The 26,800-nt window shown below is 47.2% G+C and overlaps 1 protein-coding gene across 1 annotated transcript in view; it reads right to left on the bottom strand.

The window, feature by feature from the left end:
• The window catches only part of Otoa (otoancorin), a 71,617-nt gene that overhangs the window by 29,589 nt on the left and 15,228 nt on the right, over nucleotides 1-26,800 (bottom strand). Inside the window, exons 8-17 of the mRNA XM_006980333.4 lie at nucleotides 24,303-24,403; nucleotides 18,897-19,036; nucleotides 14,299-14,422; nucleotides 10,897-11,112; nucleotides 7,239-7,406; nucleotides 6,849-6,992; nucleotides 3,551-3,609; nucleotides 2,737-2,854; nucleotides 1,870-1,943; nucleotides 1,370-1,505 (exon numbers count right to left, since the gene is read on the bottom strand). Coding sequence (XP_006980395.2) covers nucleotides 1,370-1,505; nucleotides 1,870-1,943; nucleotides 2,737-2,854; nucleotides 3,551-3,609; nucleotides 6,849-6,992; nucleotides 7,239-7,406; nucleotides 10,897-11,112; nucleotides 14,299-14,422; nucleotides 18,897-19,036; nucleotides 24,303-24,403 — 1,280 coding nt within the window. The remainder of the gene's footprint in view (nucleotides 1-1,369; nucleotides 1,506-1,869; nucleotides 1,944-2,736; nucleotides 2,855-3,550; nucleotides 3,610-6,848; nucleotides 6,993-7,238; nucleotides 7,407-10,896; nucleotides 11,113-14,298; nucleotides 14,423-18,896; nucleotides 19,037-24,302; nucleotides 24,404-26,800) is intronic.

Raw genomic sequence — 26,800 nt, 5'->3', positions numbered from 1 at the left:
CGTATGTTTGCTGTGGGCCGGGGACTGTGCTAAGTGCTACAGGCCTTAGTCTACTCCATCATCATAGGAACTGTAAGTACCAACCATTTATACTCTATAAAGATAAAGAAACTTCCTTGTTCCCGAGTATGCCTGGGGCCTTGACATTCTGCAATGCATCACCCGATTTACGCCCACAGAGCTGCAGAATGGCGTACTTTGGCACCCACCTTACACAGGAGGATGCTGAGGCAGAGGGGAGGTCAGGTTTGCTAGAACCACAGAACCAATTGCCAGCAAGGCTTGAAAAGAACCCAGTCCTCCACAGTAGCTGTCCAGCATCCTCTCTATGAGGTGGAAGTCTCCAGAACCAATGGCCAAGATTACTGAAAACAATAATTTCAAGGCTGGCTCTGAGACTCACAACTCAGACTTCTAGCCATCACTGCAGGCTCAAGATCCCATGGAGCCCCTTCCACAGCTCCCTGAGACTGCCACAGACACACACTTCCAGATTCCCTCCACAGCTCCCTGAGACTGCCACAGACAGACACACACTTCCAGATTCCCTCCACAGCTCCCTGAGACTGCCACAGTCACACACTTCCAGATTCCCTCCACAGCTCCCTGAGACTGCCACAGACAGACACACACTTCCAGATTCCTTCCACAGCTCCCTGAGACTGCCACAGTCACACACTTCCAGATTCCCTCCACAGCTCCCTGAGACTGCCACAGACAGACACACACTTCCAGAATCCCTCCACAGCTCCCTGAGACTGCCACAGACAGACACACACTTCCAGATTCCTTCCACAGCTCCCTGAGACTGCCACAGTCACACACTTCCAGATTCCCTCCACAGCTCCCTGAGACTGCCACAGACAGACACACACTTCCAGAATCCCTCCACAGCTCCCTGAGACTGCCACAGACAGACACACACTTCCAGATTCCCTCCACAGCTCCCTGAGACTGCCACAGACAGACACACACTTCCAGAATCCCTCCACAGCTCCCTGAGACTGCCACAGTCACACACTTCCAGATTCCCTCCACAGCTCCCTGAGACTGCCACAGACACACACACACACACACACACACACTTCCAGATTCCTTCCACAGCTCCCTGAGACTGCCACAAATAGACACACACTTCCAGATTCCCTCCACAGCTCCCTGAGACTGCCACAGTCACACACTTCCAGATTCCTTCCACAGCTCCCTGAGACTGCCACGGACAGACACACACTTCCAGATTCCCTCCACAGCTCCATGAAGTGACCACAGACACACACTTCCAGATTCCCTCCACAGCTCCATGAAGTGACCACAGACACACTGAAGGGACAGGGTACTAGGAAAAGTGTCTCCCAGGATGTTCTCTTACCAGACACTGCTGTACCTTCCTGATAACCAAACTCCTTTTATGGGAATCTAAAACCAAGGTGTCCAAGTATCTCTTCCCCAGGCTGATCAGAAAACGCATACAGCGAGAGGTGGGAACTGAAGCCAGGAAGCGGGACCTACAGAGAGACCAGAGGATGGAGGAAAGCAGTGTCTGTTCTGCACTGTCCCCTGAGACCAGAGGCAACAACAGCACCAGACACCACCCCAGGGACGTTCTGTGAGCATGACTGATGCGCCTCGGGTCTGAAAGCAAGTCTCCTTCCTATCACACTCCAATTTAGGGTCCATGTGGAACACTGTCTACTCAGAGCTCAGAAGTAATCCCAGACTCTCAGGTCCCGAGATGGCTAAGGCGTTCTCCACCCTGCCTCTGGTTCCTTAACAAAGCCCAGAGGGAAAGAATGGCAAAGTCTGCCCGCCCCCCACCGCACCCCCCCTCATCTGGTGGCTGAGTCAGAAAGGGCCTCGATGCTCACGTACGGAAGGGTAGCCAAGAGGAATGCGGGCAAGGAGGACCTTGAGACTTCCCAGTATTTCCATGCCAAACAATTGACCTGCGAGGTAAACACAGGGAACTTAGCCAAACGATAATACAATCAAACACAGACAATGTCCATTTGTGTAACAGAGTGCCTCCTGGTGTAAATACCACTCCTTTGACACTAGCAGCCGAGGAGACTGAGACAGTAATAAGATGAATGTATGCATTAAGTACGAGAACAATTTCACTTATGATTACAAAAGGGTGAGGTGGCATCTTGACGTCCATCGACAGGAAGTCAAACATCAGGCATGGGAATAGAACAGAATATTACATGTCTTTACTTTTCACTACATTTATTCATTGATGTGTGCGAGCAGGCGTGCCACAGCAGGCATTCAGAGGACAGAAGACAGCTTTGAAGTCAGTTCTCTCCTTCCACCATGTGTGGCCCAGGGATTCTGAACTCAGGTGTCCAGGCCTCATAGCAAGCACCTTTACCCACTGAGCCATCCTTCTGGCCCTTATGCAACGATTTTGTTTTAATGATAGAGATGTATATAGTAACATAATGCTTGTATACAGAGAGAGAGGAAGCTGGTGTGGGTTCATGTGTTTTTATGTCACACGTACTGTAGGGGACACAAAGGTCTTTGTGCTCACAGATGAGAACTAAGGGCACCTGCGATGAGATCTGCTATCTGCCCAGGAAGCTGGGCAAGGACATGTTTTCTATATCTGGTTCTAGCCAGTTCCATAGTAGATCTGTATGATTCTGGTAGAAACATCTTTAGATACCACAGTCAATCCAGGCCCAGCCCTGGCATCAGAAGAGAGCTGGAAGCAGGAAAGCACTCCAGGGGTACCTGATCTGGTGAAAGCAGGGAGAAGTTGTTCTCGAAATACTGGAAGTGAGCCAGGAAGACATGGGCACTCATGGCATCGATGTGTGAGCACTGCACGCCTTTCGCCAGCTGCCCAGCACTGGGAAACGAGACGAGGACCTCTGAGAAGGGGTAAGGAGGGGAGAGGGAAGGAGCCAAAGAAGGCATGCTCCACCCAACTCGGGCTGAGCACGAAGTAGCACTAAATCATGATTTCTAACGTCCCGACAAGCTCTGCATTCCAATATTTGGTCTACAAAGTGTTATGTGGGGAGAGTCTAGAAACGGAAAGTAGATCAGAGGTAGAAGAAGTAGGTCAGTAGGGGCAGGTCCTTGGGAAGATGGCTACTTCCTGTCTCCCTCTCTGTTTCCTGGCCCACCACGATGTGAACTGCTGTGCCCCACGCCGCCCTCCCTGCCACGATGGACTGAAGCCCTGACAGTGTGAGCTAAGACAAAAACATTCCTCCTTAAGTCACTTTCTTAAAAAAACTTCTTTAATGCATTTAGTGTGTGCGCATGCGTGTGTGCACACTAACACCCATGTACATGGCACACATGTGGAGGTCAGAGGAAGACTTGCAGGGCTTGGCTCTCTTCATCTACGATGTGATTCTATGGCCTGACCTCAGGTCATCAGGCTTAGCAGCAAGTGCCTTGACCCGCTGAGCCATCTCACTGGCCCTCACTTGGATTTTGGTATTTTCCCACAGCTCAGAGGTCCCTGCTCGGAAACCAGGCTTCCCTACAGAAGACTTCTTGGGGTTGTTGAGGCCAGGCTGTCACCCTGTCCTACCTCAGGATCTCCTCAGGCCTTTCCGTGGTCTTTTCCAGAAGCTCATACAGGAACAAGGCCTGAAACAAGAGAGAAGAAACAGTGGTAGGGCCCAGCGCACCAAGGCCCGGTGGAGAAAGCACACTATGATCCCACCTTACAGATGGGAAAACTGAGGCTGAACACGGAGTGTTGCTAAACCAAGGCCCTCGAACCACTAAGTGGCTGAGCCAGAATCTGAAACAATGTCAGGAGCAATCTCAGAGCACAGCCTGCCACACTCCAGATGATTCTCCATCCTCCACAGGAGTGGTTCTCAGCCTTGGGTCATGACTCCTTTGGGGTCCAGTGACCCTTTCAAGGGGCCTGCAGTTGGAAGTTTTCCTGTGTCCCGTCTGGTCTGCAGTTAGGACAAATCTCTCTCACCCTCAATCCCACAGATACTTATAAAATAATCACTTCAGAGGCTTAATATTACTTACAAACTGTAAGGGCTAACAGCTCAGGTTTCTCACTAGCTAGCTCCTATAACAACCCATTCTATTAATCTCTAAGTTGCCATGTGGCTGTGGCTTACCGATACTTTCACACCCTGCTTCTCCTGGCGGTGGCGGGCATCTCCTTCCTCTCTCTCTCCTTTCTTCTTCCTATCTGCCTGCCTCTAAGCTGCCTTGCCATAGGCCAATACAGCTTTATTTATCAATCAATCAGAGCAACACATATTCACAGCATACAGAAAGACATCCCACAGCAGGGGCTGCCTAAGACCATCTGCACATCAGATATTTACATTACGATTCATAATGGTAGCAAAATTACAGTCATGAAGTAGTGACAAAAATAATGTTATGGTTGGGGGGGGTCACGACAAAAGGCGGAACTGTTTTAAAGGGCTGCAGCATTAGGAAAGCGGAGAACCACTGCTCTAAGGGCTGAGTGAAGAGCAGGAACACAGAGTGGCAGGGTTGAAGTCTTACTACCTCAGCTTTATGACGCTGCTGCCCTGTGAAGGGCTTGATGTGGTCCCTCTTTGTGTGCCCATCTGCTAGTCCTGAACCCGAACAGCAACATGAGGCGACCAGCAGGGACCAGAAAGTAACGTCAATGAAGGAGCTCGTGCCCACAGCGCACACTCCCCGCAAACCCTCCCAGGTGAGCACTCCAGAATGCTAGAGCTTAGGCAGGGGAGTCATTTGTTTTAAGGAATGAAATTTTACAGAATACCTAACTTGCAGAAGCGATCAAGTGCGACATTTGTCTATTTTATAGACTCTAAAACTTTGAACGTAATTCCCCGAACGCAGTAAATTATGAGCTGGAGTTAGACAGAGGCTTCTGCTATGTGACAGCTGAGGGCCTCAAAGTCTCATAAAGGCCTAGGCAAAAAAAAAAAAAAAGCCAGGGAGCAGATGGACTGTCCAAGTGCTCTGTGTATGGTCCCTGAGGTTTCCAAGGACAGTAGGCCTGGGAACCCTCTCACAGGCTTCCCAATCTCAGGGGATGAAAACTCCATTAGGCCAGCTTCTGGGACAAAAATACCTGGAGTCTGTCTACAGAAGTATGAATTTCCAAACTAAAACAAGTATTCAAGCTTCTGAACCTGGCAGTGGTTTGTCCCATGGCAACAGAGTGCTATAACACTGTCCAGCTTCGTGAAAGACCCCACAGGAGATGCCCTGATGCTCTGTTCACGTCTGCATTCCTGGTTCCTGAGTGGTGTGGGAACACGCAAGTGTGTGCCCGATAAACATTTCCAGAGCCTAGAGAGATGCTCAGTGGATAAAGTGCTTTTCACACAAGCGTGGGGACCTGAGTTTGTGTCTCCCAAACCCATGTAAAAGCTGAGCACAGTGGCACACATATGTAATCCCAGTTCCTCTATGGGGAGATGGAAGGCAGAGACAAGGAAATCCCTGGGAACTGCTAGGCCAGAGTACTGGCTGGTTTTGTGTGTCAACTTGACACAAGCTATAGCCATCAGAGAGGAAGGAGCCTCAGCTGAGGAAATGCCTCCTTGAGATCCAGCTGTAAGGCATTTTCTCATTTAGTGATCAATGGGGGAGGGCACAGCCCACAGTGGGTGGCGCCATCTCCGGGCTGCTGATCCTGGGTTCTATAAGAAGGTGAGCTAAGCAAGCCATGGGAAGCAAGCCAGTAAGCAGCACCCCTCCATGGCCTCTGCATCAGCTCCTGCCTCCAGAATCCTGCCCTGACTTCCTTCAGTGATGAACAGCAATGCTCAAGTGTAAGCCAAAAAATCCCTTTCCTCCCCAAGTTGCTTTTTGGTCATGGTGTTTTGTCGCAGAAATAGAAACCCTAACTAAGACAACCAGCTAGCTTGGAGTATGCCTCAGTGACCAACAAGAGACCTTGTCTCAAGCAAGATGGAAGATGAGAACTAATACTCAGGATTGTCCTCTGACCACCACATACACACACCATGGCACACTGCACACACACACACACACACACACACACACACACACACTTCAGAAGTGATCTCTGGGCTCAGTCAATAAAGCATGAGGACATGGGCTTGGTCCCCAGAACCTACAAAAAGAAGCAAGATGTGGCTACACTGATGGTGTAAAGATAGGGATCCCTAGGGCTCCCTGGACAGCCAGTCTAGCTGAATCAGCAAGCTCTAGTGAGAGCTGAGAGACTCAGTTTCAAAAAGCCAAGTAAAGGGTGATTGAGAAAGGCACCTGAGGTTGAATTCTGGCCTCCACACACATGCACACATGCACACACGCACACACATGCACACATGCAAAATAAGTCACTTCAGGAGCAAATGAAAATGAGTGACTAACTCAACAGAAAGCCGGGGAAGGTTCCATGACCAGGTATCAACCTCAACGGCATCTTCCTTTCCAAGCAGCCTGGATGCTGGCAATCTCTAACTATAAATATAATGGTGGGTAACATTTACAGCGTGCTGTTCTTGGGCTGGGTGTCCTGTGTCACAATTGTTACCCATAATCATGCTCATTTTGCACATAAGACAACTGAGGCCATGTAAGGAGAAGTCACTTCCCCACAGCTAATAAATGGCAGGAAGAATCCATCCTTAGACCTTGTCTAACTTCTTACCACACACTACTTTGCTTCCTGGTCTCAATAATAAAAGCCAAGTGTCTTTATCAATCTGACCCTAAATAGGTCATTCCCATAACGACAAATAGTGAGAAGTGTGTGTCCAGAGTTGGCCGTGAAATTCAGCGGAAATGCACTCACCTGTCTTGTGGGAGTCCCTGGGCTCCATTTTCCGCACCACAGAAGGAAATACAGGGTTGATCTGTGAGCACTTCAGTCCTACCTGGCTCCTTCGAAGCTCCTTTTCTTTCAGGACTGTAGCATTGAACCGGGATTCTTTCCACAAATCATAGAGAGACAGTTCCTTAAAGAGAGTTCTCGGCACCTCCGCAATGCCTGAAGCACTGGCATCTTCTGCTTCCATCAGCTGCCAAAAGTGAGAAGAAAGATAGAGCGGAGACTGAGGAGAGTGTACCGTGGTCAGAGGCACTCCGTCTACAAGGGACGAAGCACCACCAGGGGCCACATGTTCTGGATTCAGAACACCCTGCATACTAACTGCCAAGATAACCCCAGCCAAAATAAAGGGCCCAAAGTCCTAGCCTATTCACAGACTCTGAAAACCATATCCTCTGTAAGCCACGTGGCTAAGGACTGGACAGTTGCCTCTCACCTTGCTGAGGATACCTTGCTGCTGGACAGGTGACAGATCAGACACGTGCTGGGAAGCAGGGCTTCTCAGGACCTGCCAGAGATCCTTGTGGTCCATGTTGTAGAAGGCTTGTGTGCTGACCCCCGCCAGCAGCACGCCCATCTGGCTGACGTTGTAGAAGGACAGCACCTAGCAGAGAAACAGCCAGGAGAACCATGCTCTCTCAGACATTTACCAGACCAACCTGATGCAGGTCCTGGGATGGGTGACAGCCAAGGGGCCCGATGGGGAGCAAGGTGGATGAAGCACTCATGGACCTTCCTGCCTTTTATCAGGAAAGAGTTAAATACCAAAGCATGAGGCTGCGGTCAGCTCTCTGGTGGGAACTGCTATTCTTGGCAAGCCCAGAGTAAACAGAATAAAAAAGTGACAGCCCTTGAGTCATTGATGGACTTTTGGTTTTGGTATTTGACACTAGGAAAAAGACTACCCTCTTTATCCAGGGCAGGGATGGAACACAACAATCTCCCTCTGCTTCCTGAAATTATTTGCACAGAAAACGTCATCGTGGACCCCCAGAACCTCAGTCAAGGTCCAGAAAAGCTAAGGTCTTCAGAGCCTCAAAATGAAGTCACCATGAACCTACAGGAACAGGAGAATGCTGGCGTTGGCCTTGAGTACAAAAGCGAACATGAGTGAACCGTGGTGGTCTTCATTAGGGTTATCATTGTATGATGAAACACCATGACCAAAAACCAAGTTGGGGAGGAAAGGGTTTATTTGGCTTACGTGTCCACATTGTAATCCATCCTTAAAAGAAGTTAGGGCAGGAACTCAAACAGAGCAGGATTCTGGAGGCAGGAGCTGATGCAGAGGCCATGGAGAAGTGCTGCTTACTGGTTTGTTCCCCATGGCTTGCTTGCTCAGCCTGCTTTTTTCTTTTTTTATAGACCCCCTAAACCACCAGCCCAGGGATGGTACCACCCACAATGAGCTGGGCACTCTCCCATGAATTACTAATTAAGAAAATGCCCTACAAGCTTGCGTACAGCCAGATCTTATGAAGGCATTTTCTTATTGGAGGATCCCTCCTCTCTGATGACTTTAGTGTATGTCAAGTTGACACAAAACTAAAACTAGCCAAGACAATGGCCATGGTGCCGTGGTGAAGCTGGCATTCATAAGCAGACTCCAAAGCAGATGCCTTGGGCTTTTCCCACTGTGACTTTGGCAACTCAGTCCCTTACATTCTCTGTGCCCTGTGTGAATAACCTCAGAAATGAAGGTTGTTAACACCGCTGAAATCATGAGGACGATAGGAAGACAAAATGATTAACCCACTTAGAACAGATCCTGGCATACAATAAGCACTTCATGAACGTGTGTTATTATTTTCATACTGAAATTGGTCCCAATCCAACTGTCAAGAGCCAGTTGACATCCTGGGAAGTGACTAAGTATGTGAACAGAAAGAGTAGGACGCCCAAGTGCTTCGGAACCAAGTCTCTGGGGGCCTGGAGCCTTTTTAACTGGACCCAGCATAGAGACAGCTCTCCTCACACAAACCATAAGAAGGTCCAACCGAGCAGCTACAGGGTGGGCCAAGGCGCCTGCCCTCTAAACAGGACTTTCTTCCCACACGTTTCCCTCTCTGCAGCCCAGGGCTGAGACAAAAGAGCATCATTCCTGACACCAGTGTGATGGGGAATGATAAGTATTTTTAAAACATCCCCAGGTAGTGGATAACTCCACCGATACAATAAGCCAAATCAAACTGAATTAGAAGTCCAGATTTAATGAGCAAAGCATTCCCAGGTGCTCTCGGGGAGGAAGAAGAAACCGGGAGGCTGCACCCAGGGAGGGGGCCTTAAATATCCTGTAGTCCGTCTTTGCGCAGCTCCAGGGGAGGGGCCACTGCTTGGCAGCCTTTCTTTGGGCGGGGTCTGGAATGAGAGGCGTGGAGCCCAAACGGAGATTTCCAACAGGCAATCCTGCCAGCCAACCTGTATCAAGACACCTGAGAGATGAATAAAGCATGGTCTGGACATGACCTTTGGAACATTTTCAGGGAAATTTCGCTTCCTGGCCACCACGAGATGAACGGCCTACTCTTCCACACAGTCTTTCAGCCATGATGTTTTGTGTGGCCTCATACTCAGAGCAAGGGAGCCAGCTGACCGCAGACTGACATCTCCGACTCTGCAAAGCAAAATAAGGCTTGCCTCTGTTAACCTGGTTCCCTCAGGTAGCTGTCACAGCCAGGAAAATGCTGCTCACAGGCAAGCTAGGAGGTGTGTCAGCAGCCTTAAAAACAAAGAAGAAAATCCTGAGGTGTGTCCACGGCTCTGTAGCAGCTCTCTCGAAGAGCTCACGGCCTGTTACTTCCCCAATGCTCAATCACTTCCCCGTGCACTGCTGGAGTAATCTGCAACAGCGATGTGAGGAAGGAGCTATTCTTAGCCCCGTTTTAAAATAGGGGAACCGGGGCAAAGAGAAATTAAGCTATTGCCTAATGTCACACAAGTAGATGACAGAGTAAAGATTCAAACCCCAGTCACCTCCTCCACATTTCCTCTGTATAGTTGCTTCTGCTGTATGAGCACATGGCTGACTGTTATAGACAGAATGTTTGTGTCCTCCCCCAAAATTCATACGCTGTGTGATGGTATTGGGTTGCAATGAAGTCACGAGATAGCTTTGTTAGTTTTATGTCAACTTGACACAACCTAGAGTCATTTGGAAAGACAGACTCTCAAATGAGAAACTGCCTCAGTTGGCCTATAGGCAAATCTGTCTGGTATTTTGACTGATGAGTGATGTGGGAGGGCCCAGCTCACTGCCTATAGGAAGGTGATCTTGAGTTGTCTAAGAAAACAGGTTGAGCAAGCTATGTGGAGCAAGCCAGTGAGAAGCATTCCTCCACAGCTTCTGCATCAAGTTCTTGTCTCCAGGTTCCTGCTTTGGCTTCCCCGATGATAGGCTGTTACCAGTGAGCTAGATAAGCCCTTTCCTCCCAAGTTACCTCTGGTAATGTGTTTTGTCATAGGAATAGGAACCCTAAGTCATGAGATATTGGAGGTAGATAGGGACCCTGAACTGATAGAATTAAGGCCTTCACCAGAACGCAGGGCTGGGGAGAGGGCTCTCAGTGGGCAAAGGCTTTCTGTACAAGCATGAGGACTCTAAGTTTGGACACCCACATAAAAAGATGACCATGGCAGTCAGCCTGTAACCCCAGCATTTGGGGTGGAAGGCAGAGACATGTGAGTCCTTGGGGCTTGCTACCTGGCCAGTCTAGTTAAAATGGCAGGCTCTAGGTTCAGTGAGAGAACCTGTCTCAATAAGACAAGGTAGAGAAATGCTTGAAGAAGACATTTCATCATCCCTCTGGCCTCCACATATATCTGTACAAATAAGCATACATGTATTTGCCAAGGGACAGAGAGACAGTGACAGAGAGACAGACAAGCTTGCCGTCATGGAGTTTACCTGAGTACATAGAAAGACAGCTGTTTCCACAAGTCAAAACAACAGGCCTCTCAAAATGAGGCTTCCCAGAACTGTGGAAAGGAAATGTCTGTTGTTTAAGCCACCAACTCTTGTTATTTCATTACAGCAACCTAATTAACATCACAGTGGCCCCTGAGGCACTAGAAGGAGGTTGAGGATCCCAGCTGACCTTTTCCTGGGCCAAGTATTTGGCAGACAAGATGCAGATCTGGCTTCTGCTCCAGCCTGTAACCTGGTTGAGGGTAGGGATGGCGCTGTGCACCGCCTCAGGGGAGAGGGATTCCAGCTGACTGCTGCTCAGACCCACGACTGCATCTGACAGAGAGCCGAGGGTCTCGTTGAGGGTCTGGTTCTCTGTAGCAATGTCCAGGAGGTTAGCCTTGAGCTGGAAGGATAACAAACTGGCATGAGCCTGGATAGACAGCAAGGCAGCGCTCCCCAGGACCACACCCTGGGTATAAGGACTCCACGCCGCCCTCTCTAGACATGGGCCCAGGGACAGCAAAGCAAGAGATTCTTGGTCATGGCCAGACAGTGGCTGGCCCCCTGAGAATGCCTCCTCCAGGCCTGGCTTTCATGTGCTGAAATTCACTTTGGGTTTCATTTAAATATTAATGTGTTGTTAAATCAACCTCCCAGCACGGCGGCGGGAAGAATTTTACTCCCTTGTAACTACACCACATTTTGTAGCGTCTGTTTTCCTCTTGTGATCTTGAACTCTACGTCCATATATTTGGTTGCTTTCCTTTTGTGAACTATCCAGGGGCTTTCTCATGGTAATATATAATCTGCATAGGAAATAATTCTCAGCAGTACAAGAAAGATAAAGTGAAAATGCAAACTCAAGAACAGAATTGCGGAAATGAGCACAGGGCTCAGTCACGGACCACTTTCCAGAAGCGGGAGGAGGGGGAGGAGAAGGAAGAGGGGAAAGAGGAGAAGGAAGGAAGGAAGAGAGGGGAGGAAGGAAGAAGGAAGGAAGGGGGAGGAAAGAGGAGGAGGGGAGGAAGAAGGAAAGAGTGGGTAGGAAAGAAAGAGGAAAATAAGGAGGGGACAGGAAGAAATGAGGGAAGGGGAAGGAGGAAGGTGGGAGGGAGGAGGAAAGGAAGGAGAGACAGAAGAAGAAAAGGAAGGGAGGAGAGAGGGGAGGACAGGAGGAAGGAAGGTCATGTGTATCTTTCCCAGTGGTTCTATGTCTTTAGAAAGACACAGTGTGAAGCCCTTACAGATTTATAATATGAACAGAATTACTTTATATTTTCACTTAAATCATATTTTGTACATGTCTGCGTGTTTCTAAGATTGTCATATTGATTATTTTTATTGTAATATACTTCCCTAGTTTCAGTCAAGAATTCCTATCTGATTCTGGTAATGTAAATTCTGGTAATAAACTCACCAACCGTATCATAGCCTCTGTACAAATAATAATAATAATAAATAATGATGGTGGTGGTGATGATGATGATGATGATGATAATTGAGAAGCCAATGAGGTGCTTAACAGGTGGCCGTACTTGGCCACCAAGCCTCATGACCTCAGTTGGATCCCTAAAACCCATAAGATGGATTAATTAAAAAGAACTAACTCTCAAGTGTTCTCTGACACATAAACGTGCACACACACAATATAGAAACAAGTAAAAATAATAAATAAATGTAGAAAATGAGGATAGTGACCTGTGTTAACACTTGAATTTGTCTAAACAACATTCACTTCAGTCACGCATGCACAACCCTTTTATGTGCAATCTTGAAATTGCCACTGGGGGGCAGCAGAGCTAAGAGGAAGAAACCGGTTTCAGTAGGCCCCCTCCCCGGTGCTGTTCCCAGGCTACAGAAGGAAGAGAGAGCCCCACAGTATCGGCTCTCAAAGCCTAGCCACAGGCAACAGCAGCGTCACATAATGGCTAGAATTGCACAATTCCAGGCCACAACAAGACCTGGGGAATCAGCTGGTTGCACAGAACCCAGTGCTGTGTGTGCACTTTAAGGAGTGGACCAATGAGCCCTCAAGTCTGAGAACTGCCGAGCTCCATGTCCTTAATCTGTTTCCCAATGACCTGAAGGGGTCCCCCACCCCAAGTCTAATTGCATTTGTCTTCCTTCTTGGCCAAGGGTGTCTCTATGGCCACAAAATACAATTATCTTCTTATTTTTGCTTGAGCTTCAGAATTTTTCTTGAGCACAAAGGTAGGCCTTGACAAATAGATGACCATGGTGAGAGATGCCCAACGTAACAAGGTATTTGGAATTATGTGTGGAAAACTGCTGTGGAATTACTGGTGGCTTTACCAAGATTTTCTTTGAATGGTATTATAGTGTGGTGGTTCTAATTTTCTGGTTAAGAAAAGAGTGATCTGAAATTTGAATGGGAAAAAAAATAGAAATAATAAGCCTAGATATGATAACACATGCTTGAAATCCCAGCACTCAGGTGGCTGGGGCAGGAAGATTGCAAATTCGAGGCCAGCCAGGGATCTATAACTAGACTTCACTGAAAAAATAAACAGAGAGAAAAGGATGGAGGAGGGTGGGGGAGTCATCTGTATTTGCTAATTTGACCCAGGAACAAGTCTAGGAACTCAGTAAAAACCACACTCATTCAGGGCTCCTCCGTCTGCCTGTGCTGGGATCGTCTGCAGACTTTTTCATTTCATTCATTCATTCATTCATTCATTCATTCATTCATGGAGAAGTGGGCCACTCACGTACCACTGCGTTCCGGTAGCAGTCAGGGGACAACTTGCAGGAGTCAGTTCTCTCCTGCCACCATGTGGGTTCTGGGGATCGAACTTGGGTTGTCAGCTTGGCCCTTGACCTGGTAACTGGTTTGTTTGTGTGTTTGTTTTTTGGGTTTTTTTGGTTTTGGTTTTGGTTTTTTTGTTTGTTTGTTTGTTTGTTTGTTTGTTTGTTTGCCACTCCAATTCTCAGAGTTAAACTTAAGGACCCATACAATTTAGGCAAGACTTCTACCACTGAGCTACAACATCCCTAGACCCTTTTCGTATCTCTTTTTAGTATTTTTTTACTTTGAGACAAAGTCTTAGGCTGACCCTGAATTCGTGACATTCCTGCTTCAGACTTCCAAGCAGCTGGGATCACAGGTCTGTGTCACCATGCTGGGCCTCTGAACTTCTTTAGAAACATGACATACCCAGGTCACATCCCTAGACCAATAACGTCAGTCCCTGGCATGGAGTCCGGCAGAGCCTTTACTCCCATGGCGCCCCTTGTACCACAAGTGCATTGTCTGTCCTTCAGCCACTTGTCAGCACTGCTGGGCTCCCCCAGACCTCCGAGGAGATCTCATCCACTTAAGACCCCAGGCTGTGCTCAGTACAGATGCTGAGATTCCCGGGTGACCCTTCATTTCGGTTGGCCAGGGCTCTTCTGATTGTCTTTCAATACATCCACATTTTCTCTAGTTCCTTCCTATGCTCTTCCCCTCCAGGACTGAAAATGCCATCTGCCAGGATTGGACTGCTTAATAACCCGTTTTTGTTCTCAAAAGCCAGGCAAACCGGGAAAACTGAGGCTGAGGCCCCAGGGACTCGCATCTCATCTGTACCTTCTGGATGCCAGCCTGGAAGCCCCGGAGACGGCTGCACTTGAGCATCTGGTGGAGAAGGACTTGGGCCAGGGTGGCGTCCAGCAGCTCCAGACCATCATAGAAACAGACCAACAGCCCCAGCCTGTGTGAGAAGACAAGGGAGGCTGCTGGGGTTGCTCAGAGCTGAGAGCAGTCCAGACCATGAAAGTGGCCATCACTCACCTGTGCCCTCTACGTGCATCATTACCTCTCAACAACCCCACAGACTGGTTTTCACCAGCCCCTGGTGTGGGTTGAATGTGGAATGTCATGTATTTGAATGCCTGGTCCCCAGCTGGTGGCAACCATGGCTGGAGGAGGTGGCTCACTGGGAGCAGACAGTGGAGGGTTATAGCCTGGTCTTGTTTCTGGTCTTGTTTTCAGTTTCCTGGTTGATCGTGATGTAAAGAATTGCAGCCTCATGCCCTGTTCCCCACCATGCTTTCCTCACCATGATGAGCTTTACCTTCTGAAACTGTCAGCCAGAATTAAGCTCTCCTTGAAGTTGCTTCTGTCAGGTATTTTATAACAGCAACAAGAAAAGTAACTAATAGAGCCCCATTTCACAGAGGGGCAGACTGAGACCCAGAGAGATCAGGGAACTTGCCCAAAAGCAAGTAATGGAGTTGGAACTTAAATCTAGAGCCTTCCAACTAAGCCACCTCATCCCATAGGAAGGGAAACATGAAAAGGGGGATGCCAGAGTCCTCCCACCCCATGTCAACATAGAAGTATAGGATCATCCACTCTGAACAACAGTTCTGTTCTCAGATGCTTTACCACCTACCTACTCAGATGATGCTAAGAGGTCAGAAGAAAAGAAACAAAATAACGCAGGAGTGGAGGAATGCAAACTCTGGTCTAGCTGGAAGCCTACAGCTAGTGGTTGGAAGCATCCTCTCAGGCCAGCTAGAGTTTGAAGGCCAGTTCTGTGAGACATTTGCCTCCGGTGAATAACTTGACTCCTCACTGAGGTTGCTGCATACAGCAGTGCAGTGCATGCTGTGGGCTACAGCGCAGGATATGCCTGTCTCTCTGCACTCTAAAGTAACTGGGTGTGCTTTACTCATCACAGTGCATCATGGGAAATATGAGTGGACAGTCAAGTAACTGGACAGGCAGGCCCAGTGATGAGTCTCCCGGTGGATACTAAACACTCACTCACCAGCGACTCTTCTTAGAGATAGGACAAAGACCATCTAGATCAACATGGCTGGACAAGCTGGTTGACAATAAGCAGCCTTGCTCAGACTTCTCAGAGATAGTGACATATTCAGCCATGGACACAGGAGCTCATTAAGCCACAGAAAGAGTAGGATGGTGGTTACCAAGAACTGGGGGGGGGGGGATGTCAACAGACACAAAATTTCAGTTAGATAAGAGGAGTAAGTTCCAGAGATAGAGACCACAGCAATGATGGTTAACAACAGGGAACCCTGCTCAGAGCAGATCTAAGCCTTCTCCTCACCTAAACAAACACACACATGCACAGGAGGTAACAGGCATGTATTTTATGGTTTTTTTTTTTTTAATTCATGGGCAGGGGCATGCGTGTGCGTAGGTTGTGCACACTCGTGTGTGAATTCAGATGTGAGTCACAGCATGAGAAGGTGGAAGTACAATCTCTTGGGTTAGACCTCACCTTCTGCCTTGTTAAGGATGAAGTCTCTCGTTCATGGATGCATATGGCCCACACACTCCTACCTCTACCTCCCCCATCTCTCCATATTACAGATGCTCACACTCTACATCTAGCTTTTATGTGGGTGCTGGGATTGGAACTCAGGTCTTCACCTTTGCTTAGCCAGAGTCTTTACCCACTGAGCCATCTCCCCAACCCTGTAGTTTCGATCTTGGATGTCCCTCAAAGGTTCATAGGTTGCAGATCTGGTCCTCAGCATGGCAGTGTTCAGAGGTGGGACCTTTGGGAGGTGATTAATCACAAGGGCTCAAATTTCCTCGATATGATAACCCATTGACAGATGCACAGCCTCACAGGCCATTCGAGGTGGTGAAGACATGGGGAGGCAGGGCCTTGCTAGAAGAAGTAGGTAGCTAGGAAGGGCGTGTTTTGCCCTGATACATTCATCCCCCCAACACACACCCCTCTCTGCTTCCTGGGTGCCATGAGGTGACCAGTTTTGCCCTGTTGCTTGCTTCCATCATGATGTGTCCATGTGTCACCTCCACCAAGCCCAAAAGCTGCAGGGCCAAGCCACCATGGACAGAAACCTCTCCAAACCATGAGGCCAAAATGAGCCTTTGCTGCTTTAAGTTAGTTCTCTCAGATATTTTGTCACAGTGACGAAACTGACCAGCACCATATACCATACATCATAAATAAACACAACTTGAGTTGTGAAATAATTTTAGGAAAAAATACCATTATTGAGCACCTGCAATGAATCTTTGAGAGGAACTAATGAGGCAGAGTGATTCTTGTCTCCCATTTTACATATGGATAAAGAAAGGCACAGTGGGGTGATAGGATGTGGCCAAGGTCACAACTCGAAAGTAGCAGAGCCGGGATTAAACCCAAGAAGTCTAGCTCTGGGTCCATGTCCTTACTTACCAGGTTATTTTTGTGTGTGTAAAATAGTAAAATAGGATTCATGCTGCTGGGTGAAATTTATTATGGACAGGGGAGATTGTGGCACAGTTCCAAATGAACACCCACTCTAGAAAGATCATCTGAAAGACTTTAAGGTAATTCAGGATGTGACAGCCAAGACCCTGAGAGGATGGAGAGAAGAGTGTGTGCTGGTTAGGTTTTTGTCAACTTAACACAAGCTTGATATCATCTCAGAAGAGGAAACCTCAGCTGAGAAATGCTTCCATCAGATTGGACTGTGGTCATGTCTAAAGGGCATTTTCTTGATTAATGATTGGTGTGGGAGGGTGCAGTCCACTATGGGTGGTGCCATCCCTAGGCAGATGGCCCTGGATTGTATAAGAAAGCAGGTTGAGCAGGCCATGGGAAGCAAAGCCAGTAAGCAGCACTCCTCCATGTTTCTGCATCAGTTCCTGCCTCCAGGTTCCTGCCCTTAGTTCCTACCATGGCTTCCTTCAATGATGGACTACAAGCTGTAAGATGTGATAAGCCCCCAACTTGCTCTTGGTCATGGTATTTTATTAAAGCAACAAAAATCAAATTAGAACATATGGTCCTCACCACCTCCTCTTTTGCTTGACCCCCTCCCTCCCCCCAGGGTCAGGCACCCCTAACTGGAAATGTCTATAGATGGGGATCTCAGTGTCATGACTAGATTCAAGAGCTGATGTCACCCAGGGGCTCCCCGGCTGACGGCCTGATACAAGGGATCTCAAACATGGGAACACACCAGCTGCCTCCAACACTTGCCCCAACCTAATGGAAACACCACTGAAGGGGACCAGGGCCAGTTGTTTTTTCCCCACAGGGGCCAGTTTGCTAAGACCACTGCCCCATATTACCCCACCATCCTGTGTTGACTCATGGCTGGCTTCAATCAGACCCTCAGGAAGCACATCCAGTCTGGTAGCCAATTAGGGTCCTACCCGGCCACAAGCAGGAACTGTTCTTGCTATTTTCAGTCAGACAGACCCCTGACCCAGCAGACAGAACCCTGATACCTCAACCACAGTTGCTGACCAGATGTCACGAGCCAATCACAAATTGATTCCTGTACTAGTAAGAGTCTATACTCCATCACTTCAAAGCACACTTAACCACAGCTCTAATTCCCCTAAGCAGGCTTAAAGGGGACTGCCTTACCCTCCCCTGGGGTCCAACCAAAAATCCATTTTGGTTGGACCCCAGCATGCTGGTTTTTCTCTCTCGGGAATAAAGCTGCTTTCTACAATTGCACACTGGGTGTCTTCTGGTCACTGGCGTGGTCTAAGGACCCTGCAGCCACATTGACCTTACAGTGTCACCCTGACTAGTGAAGACGGCCTAACTCCAGCTCAGGGCTGGAAGAAGCACTAGGAGAGGTAACAGAAAATGCCTGATATCCAGGAGATGCTCCAGGATTTTCCCCTTTCCCTTTCCAAACATTTTCAAAGGGTGCCGAGCCCTTGGGAGCAAATCTTTCTCCTCACATGCACAGAGAAGTATGGGGCTAGTATCAGGGAACTCTGGATTTGTAGTCACTCCAAGGTATCTGGTACTTTGATTGCATTTGTGCGTGCATACGTGCGTGCGTGCGCGCATGGGGTGTGTGTGTGTGTGTGTGTGTGTGTGTGTGTGTGTGTGTGTAAGTATGCATCCTCATGTGTGTATCCATGTGGAGACCAGAGGATGACATCAAGTGTCTTCCTAAGTCACCCTCCACCTTACTTAGTGGAGACAAGGTCTCTCAGTGAACCTGGAATTCATCACTTACCTAGCCTGGCTGAGCTCCCAGGATCCTCCCTTCTCTACCTGGTATCCTCTCTCAGTCATAGGATTACAGGCACATATTGACACACCTAGCTTTTTACCTGGGTGCTGTGGATTCTAACTCAGATCCTCAAGCTCGTTGGCCAAGCACTTTACCAACGGAGCCGTCTCCCCAGCCCTTGGACCAAATATTAGAAAGGCCCAGTGCCACCCTTGCCTGTGAATGGTGGAGGTGTTCCTCATGTCAAAGCTGGAGCAGCGGATCCTCTCCAGAAATGCCTGAGCCAGTTCAGGGGTGACATCATACACTGTGTCCAGCTGCTTGGTGGCGTTGTCGTAGCTGATAAACAGCCCAATCTGGTAGACAAGGATGGGAAGATGGGTGAGATCGGGGAGGAGGGTCAAGTGATCCAGTGGGGACCCATCCTGGTGGCCCGTGCTCGGCCCATCTCATATGATTATGCTACCAGTTCTCAAATGACTTTATTGCTTTTCTCTTCTTATTATTTTGTAATGTTCGGTGTATATACGCATTGCATATGGCACTTTGTTACACAGGTGTTTATATGAGTATCTACCGTTTGTGGAACATTCTCCCCATAGCCCCTCACCCCTCGTCTTTCTCACCTCCCCCCATCTTGTTAGCCCCGTTTGTTAGTTCCCCTAAACATTTCACTGCCACTTCCATGTCTTATACACACACATAGTTTTATGTATCTGCATAAAATCTGGGAACCACAAATGAGAGAAAACATATTTGTCTTTCTGAGACTGACTTAATTAGCTTGATATGATTATCTCCAGTTGCATTCAATGTAACTTCATCCTCTATGGCTGAAAGATTCCATTGTGTAAAACTGGACTCAATGGGGAAAGAAATGAAAAAAAAAAAAAAAAAAGAAAGAAATCTCAAAGCTGTGTGGGTGGGAGGGACTAGGGGGTGAGTATATTCAAGATACAATGTATAAAAGTCTTACGGAAATTAATAAAAACATCATTAAAAAGTAAAAATCACACTGATTTCAAATAAACCAAGATGATAGGATGAGAAAGGTTCTACTGTGCGCACAGAGCATATTTTCCGTATCCACTCCTCTACTGTTGGGGTCTAGTTGGCTCCACCCATCTCTTAGCTGTTGTAGGGCGCTGCAGTGGGCACTGGTGAGCAAGTGTCTCTCCAAACTGCTGCTTCGGAGGCTTTCCGGTAAAAAGGCAGGAGCAGTGTAGCTGGGAGATCTAGTTTGGGGGTGTTATTTGCTTTGAGAAGGGGGTCTCATGCTATAGACCAGGCTGTCCTTGAACTCACAGAGATCCACCTGCCCCTGCCTCCCAAGTGCTGGGATTAAAGGCGTGCCCCAACATGCCAGCGTAAAGATTCCTTCTTGCCTATATCCTCACTGGCATTTTTTCAGTACTAGGGAAGGAATTGCAGTTGCACACTACCAGGCTGGGGAAGGAATTGCAGTTGCACACTACCAGGCTGGGCAGGAAGGTGGTTTTTTGTTTTTTTGTTTTTCCAAGACAGGGTTTATCTGTGTAGCCCTGGGCTGTCCTGGGACTCACTCTGTAGACCAGGCTGGCCTCGAACTCACAGAGATTCATCTGCCTCTGCCTCCCAAGTGCTGGGATTAAAGGTGTGCTCCACCACCACCCTGCTGGAAGGTTTTACTTTTCAACATTCCAGTGGCTGAAGGTTTTTTTCTTTTTCTTTTTTTTTTTCATTTTTACTTGTTTATTTTTTTCTGTTATCAGCTTGATACAGAACAAATTCTTCCCCCCCTTTTCTATTTTAATAAAAATAAAAAAGGAAAAAAGTTATAACTAATATAAGAAAAACTATATACAAAAGTACAATAACTATATACCACATATACATGCAATAAATACCTAAACAATGTCTAGTCCATTTGTATTTGACAAATTCAGAGAAAATAATTCCATTATATATCCTGTTTTGGTAAGTCCAAAAATGTACCTGATTTACTTTCTATCCTAACATACTACTAACAGAACTATCTTATAACGTCTTTCAAATTTATATACTTACACCTCTTTGGTGAGTTTCTTTTCTGAAATTTTTTTAAAGATTTATTTATTATGCATACAATGTTCTGCCTGCATGTATGTCTGCAGGGGTTGCTGGGAATTGAACTCAGGACCTCTGGAAGAGCAGTCAGTGCTCTTAACCTCTGAGCCATCTCTCCAGCCCTTTTTTTTTCCTTTATGTATACAGTGTTCTGACTGCATGTATGTCTGCAGGCCAGAAGAAGGTGCCAGATCTCATTACAGATGGTTGTGAACCATGTGGTTTCTGGGAATTGAACTCAGGACCTCTGGAAGAACTGCCAGTGCTCTTAACCACTGAGCCATCTCTCCAGCCCCTAAAATTCTTAACAAAGAAAACTATAACTATCTAATCTTCAACTATAACTAATTAATCTTCAACTCCCTCAGAGATCCAATAAGGAAATAATATTGCCTAATAAAAAATAAAAACAGGAAGTGCACACAAGCAACTTCCAAAAAAAAATGTGAGTTGACAGAAACAGTCAGCTGCCTGGACAGTCACCTGAGGTTTCTCCACAGTGTTGGGGCATCATCTTCAGCCTATAGGCTTAGCATATCTGACAGACTCATTTGTGAAGTAAGATGTACCAAGGTCAACAGTTCAACCTCACATTGGGTGAGAGCAGTCCATGTACCAGAAACACATGAAATCCACTAGTGTCATGTCATGATTCAGGATTTTAAATTCTGGAAATTGTTGATTTTTTTTAATTCAGTTGTCTATTCTTCTTGGCTGTGTGTGTGTGTGTGTGTGTGTGTGTGTGTGTGTGTGTGTGTCTTCATCTCAGCATCCCATTCTTCTCCACATCCCTCTATTAAATGCCAGTCTACCATTGAGAGGTGTGAGCTTAGTTACTCTTCAAGAATAACTGTTTCAATGTAAAGAAATGCTCAACATCCTTAATCATCAGAGAAATGCAAATCAAAACGACTCTGAGATACCACCTTACACCTGTCAGAATGGCTATGATCAAAAACACTAATAACAGTCAATGTTGGAAAGGATGCGGAGCAAAGGGAACACTCCTCCACTGTTGGTGGGAATGCAAACTTGTACAACCACTGTGGAAATCAGTATGGCGGCTTCTCAGAAAATTGGGAATCGATCTACCTCAAGACCCAGCCATACCACTTTTGGGCATATACCCAAGGAATGCTCAATCATACCACAAAGATACATGCTCAACCATGTTCATAGCAGCACTATTTGTAATAGCCAGAACCTGGAAACAACCTAGATGCCGTCAACTGAAGAATGGATTAAGAAAATGTGGTACATATACACAATGGAGTACTACTCGGCTGAAGGTTTTTAAAGCTGATTGTTGTATGTGTGGTCCTAGACTTATTGTGCTGAGTACAGACAATGCAACCCACAAATTTTCTGCTTTGAAGAGTAAAAATTATTTTTAAATGGGTGAACAAGCTAATAGATGGCCTGTGATGATAGACAGAGCATGTGTTCTCTTTGCAAGATATAAAATGTAGCATATAGATTACACGTAGTGCTAAGTGTATTGTTCAGACTCTATATTCCTGCTCCATTTGCCTACATGTCCAAGGGTATCGCAGACATCTTATGCTACAATAGGACTCATTATGGACTTACCACCTGCCTCAGACTTTGCATTCTATGTGTTGATACACTCTAATTCTGTATTTTACAACGTGCTCAATGGACTGGGGGAGAAGCTCTGTGGATAAGGTCCAAGCACGAGGGAAGGGTTCAGATCTCTAGAGCCCACATGGTCAGACAGACATGGCAGCCCCCTGTATCCCAGCACTTCAGAGGCACAGACAGGAGATCCCAGGGCCAAGCTGGTTAGCTATGCTAGCCAGAATGGTGAGCTCTGGGCTCTGCTAGAGACCCTGCCTCAATAAACCAAGTGGAGAGCAGAGGCCGAAGGGAAGGCTCAGCAGTTGAGAGCACTAGCTGCTCTTATAGAGGACCCAGGTCCAATTCCCAGCACCCATGTGGCAGTTCACAACCATCTAGAACTTCAGTTCCAGGGAATCCAATGCTCTCTGTCAGCCTCCATGAGTACCAGGCACTGTAAGTGGTACATAGACAGAAACGCAGGCAAAACACTCAGACAAATAAAAATAACCAAGTAACAATTTTTAAAAAATTAAAAGAGCAATCAAGGAAGAGGCACCTGACGTTGACTTTGGGCCTACACACCCTCCTGCACACATGTGCAAATGTAGTTGCACACATGTGCACCTACACACTGGCACACATGACAAACACACACACACCACCACCACCACCACCACCACCACCACCACCACCACCACCACCACCACCACTACCACCACCACATGGAAAAGAAGGTGCTCTTAATAATCCCTCCGTTGAGGAGTACTCCCTTTGACCATATATAACCCCTCCCCACTTCTATTTGTAGGTCACGAGAAGTTGCCCATGGGTGCCTGATCTTACAAATCCCCCAGGAGCTCAGATTTCTGAGAATTTAACTACACTACTTCCTGAAAATCATTCAGCTTTGAGAGAGTAAGCAGGGAGAGGGGTGACAGGGTTACTTCAAAGACTGAAGTAAAACAGCAAAAATGTCTGAGGTGCTCCTAGCCTCCTAGGAAAGAGAGGAACCAGGGCTGGCAGAAAAGGCTTAGCAGGCAAAGGTTCTGGCCATGCAAGCTTCAGTTCAATCCCTTGAACCCATCACGGGAGAAAAGAACCAAGTCCTAAACGCTGTCCTCTGGCCCTCAGACAGGCGCCATGGCGTGTGCACACGGACACTCATACGTGCCCGCCATGTGTACAATGATGCGAGAGGAACCGAGTCTTGCCTTGGGTTTTCTAACAGTCATACACTGTTGGGTGGGCTGCTTTCGGAAGAAGGCAGTCATTTAATGCAAGGTGAAAGACAAGGTCCATGTGCTTTTTGTTTTTGTTGTAATGGAGCTCAGCCCCCTGCTCTTCAGGAACCTCTATTGGAGCATTCTTCAGAGGCCTCATTTCAAAGTCACAGTGCCCAAGGGATCTTAATGTCATTGAGTCAACATCAGAAGGAAAGAGACAAATCGACTGGCGAGTTAAGTAACATGAGCCACAAACGTTTCTCTACTGTAAACCCCCGAGTTCAGATCCAATCATCGCTCATGTTGAAGTAGCTATTAATAGAAGTCACTATTAATAGAAGCGGCCATTAATCCATGCTGCTCTGGCTTGAGCTCAGACTTCCATGGACTGGAAACTCAATAGCTATTGTCCTTGGCTTTTCTTGAGTACAAAAATCTCCTCACATGAGTCTTGGTTCCTAGCCAATGTTCCCTTCATATCACGTTGGCTATGTCAAAGCCCTCAGTTGTCCACGGTTCCTTTTCTTCTTAGCTCTTCTGTGCTGGAATACAACCCCACCACTGACCCCTAGGGCTTTGTTCCAAGAGTTTGGTTTAAAAGGTAAAGACAGTCTGGGCTGAGGCAGGTGTACGGTTCCCGGGACACCTGCTTAACAAACACTGGGAGTTTGGAGCGCGTTTCATTCGAGGAATATTAGCAATAAGGACATAAAAATATACTTCTCCAACTTACTTCTACAGGACTGATTTTCATAATTTCTTCAAATGATAGGTGAACCATGTATCTGCCCAAAATCCATAATTTTTCTGCACTGACCCATGAATCTGAGCCATCTACAAAGAGAGAGAAATAAATAATAGGTACATAAACAAATAACAGCTTCTAAATAAAAGGGTGGCTCAGCTGGTTAAGTGCTTGCCATATAAGCATGAGATCCTGAGTTCGATTCCCCAGAACCCACATTTAAAAAGAAGAAGAAAAAGAAAAGAACAGCAATCAGAACAAGACAGAACCGAACCGAACCAAACACTGGCTCAGTTGCATACACTTGCAATCCCAACACTAGAGAGGTAAAGATGGGAGGACTCCTGGAGATTGCTGGCCACCCAGCCTAGCCAAATTAGTGTGCTCCAGGTTCAAGAAGAGATTTTGTCTCAAGAATTAAGATAAAGAGCTATAGAGATAGCTCAACAATTAAGAGCCCTAAATACTCTTGTAAAAGACCCAAGTTCAGTTCCCAGTACTGTGTGTGTGTGTGTGTGTGTGTGTGTGTGTGTGTGTGTGTGTGTGTGGTGGGGACATGGTGTGTGTGTGTGTGGGTGGTGGGGATATGGTGTGTGTGTATGTGTGTGGGGTGGGGGGTGGGGGGGATATGGAGTATGTGTGTGTGTGAATGTGTATGTGGTGGGGATATGGGATGTGTGTGTGTGTGTGTGTGTGTGCGTGTGTGTGTGTGTGTGGTGGGGATATGGAGTGTGTGTGTGTGTGTGTGTGGTGGGGATATGGTGTGTGTATGTGTTTGTGTATGTGTGTGTGTGTGTTTGGTGGGGATATGGGGTGTGTGTGTGTGTGTGTGTATGTGTGTGTGGTGGGGATATGGTGTGTGTGTGTGTGTGTGTGTGTGTGTGTGTGTGTGTGTGGTGGGGATATGGTGTGTGTATGTGTATGTGTGTGTGGTGGGGATATGGGGTGTGTGTGTGTGTGTGTGTATGTGTGTGTGTGTGTGTATATGCGCGCGCTAAAGGACAACTTTAGGTGCCATTTCTCATGTACTACCAATTTCTTTTTGTTGTTGTTGTTGTTTGGGGGATTGTTTGTTTGCTTGTTTGCTTTTTGAAATGAGGTCTCTCACTTGCCTAGAACTCACTGAGTAAGCTAGACTGGCTGGCCAGAGAGCCCCATGGATTCACCTGTCTCTCCCTCCCTGGCATGGATACTATAAGCGCACACCACCACATGGACGCTGGGGATCGAACTCAGGTCTTCACGCTTGCAAGACGAGCACTTTGCCAACTGAGCCATCTCCCCAGCCCTTTGGCTTTGCTTTTGCTTTTGTTTTTTATTTAGGTGATGTTAGGGGTTGCCTCCAAGGCTTCACACATGCCAGGCAAGGGCTCCACCACTAAGAAACTCTCCACCCTGTTTTCACTTAGTTACAAGGTCTTACTCAGTTGCCCAGGCTGGTCTTGAACTTGCTATCATACTTCTGCCTTAGCCTCCCAAGTAGCTGGGATTACAGGTTGTGCTATCAAAACTAGCTTAAACCTTCCTTTATCTCCTTAGCTGGAAATAATCTCTTTCTCTTTGCAATTCCCAGAGGAGTCTCTGTGTCACTGTGTTCTGGCATTTGACATGCCCCATCTGTGACATATCAATGGAACTTTAAGAACAATCAAACCAATGTCAGATTTCAATGAGCTGGAACTGGCGGAGGTTGTCCCGCCCCCAGGCCTTTGGTACAGATGTTACACACAGCATTGTATTGGTGGCATTTAGAGAAAAGAAAGAAGTAAGAGCATATAAATCTGTCACCAAGAGCTGTTTGGGGGAGATGTGGACACTGGCAAGGTCTAAACGAGATAGACAAGTCAGCTTTTTCATGGGCTGATTCACCAAATACTGTTAACTCCTTAAGCTAGGGGATCAGAGGCATGGGAGTTGGGCACTGGGGAGAAGACGGAGCTGGTAATGTGCCTGCCTCAGAAACACAGTGACCTGAGTCTGCATCCCTAGCATCCATAGAAGCACACTTCTGTAACCCCAGCACTCCAGTGGTGGCAGTGAGGATTTAATTGGATCCCCAGTTCTCAATGGCCGTCTAGTCTAGCCAATCAGTGAGCTCCAGGTTCAGGGAGAGACCCTGTCTCAAAATAATAAAGTAGAAAGTGGTTGAGGAAGACATCTGATGTCTAACTACCTCTAACCAGCATACACACACACACACACACACACACACACACACACACACACACACACACGCATGCACATGCACACACATGCACGCGCTCACATTACACTTCATTCATTCATTCATTCATTACACTTGAGTGACCTCCTCATTGTATAGTGTGAGGCTCAGGTTCCTGGAGGCCATGACTAGAGGGAATTCACCCGTGTATTCAAGACATTTATTGTATGCTGTTTAAAGTTACTCCCACAAGAGTCTCAGAGATTAATTCCAGGAAAAGACTAGATGGCTCCAGCCCTGTTGGCGTCTCCTATGTCTTCCC

Source organism: Peromyscus maniculatus, chromosome 1, assembly GCF_049852395.1.
Source record: "Peromyscus maniculatus bairdii isolate BWxNUB_F1_BW_parent chromosome 1, HU_Pman_BW_mat_3.1, whole genome shotgun sequence".
NCBI classification, from domain to species: domain Eukaryota; kingdom Metazoa; phylum Chordata; class Mammalia; order Rodentia; family Cricetidae; genus Peromyscus; species Peromyscus maniculatus.
This window is presented reverse-complemented; position numbering and strand designations above follow the sequence as displayed.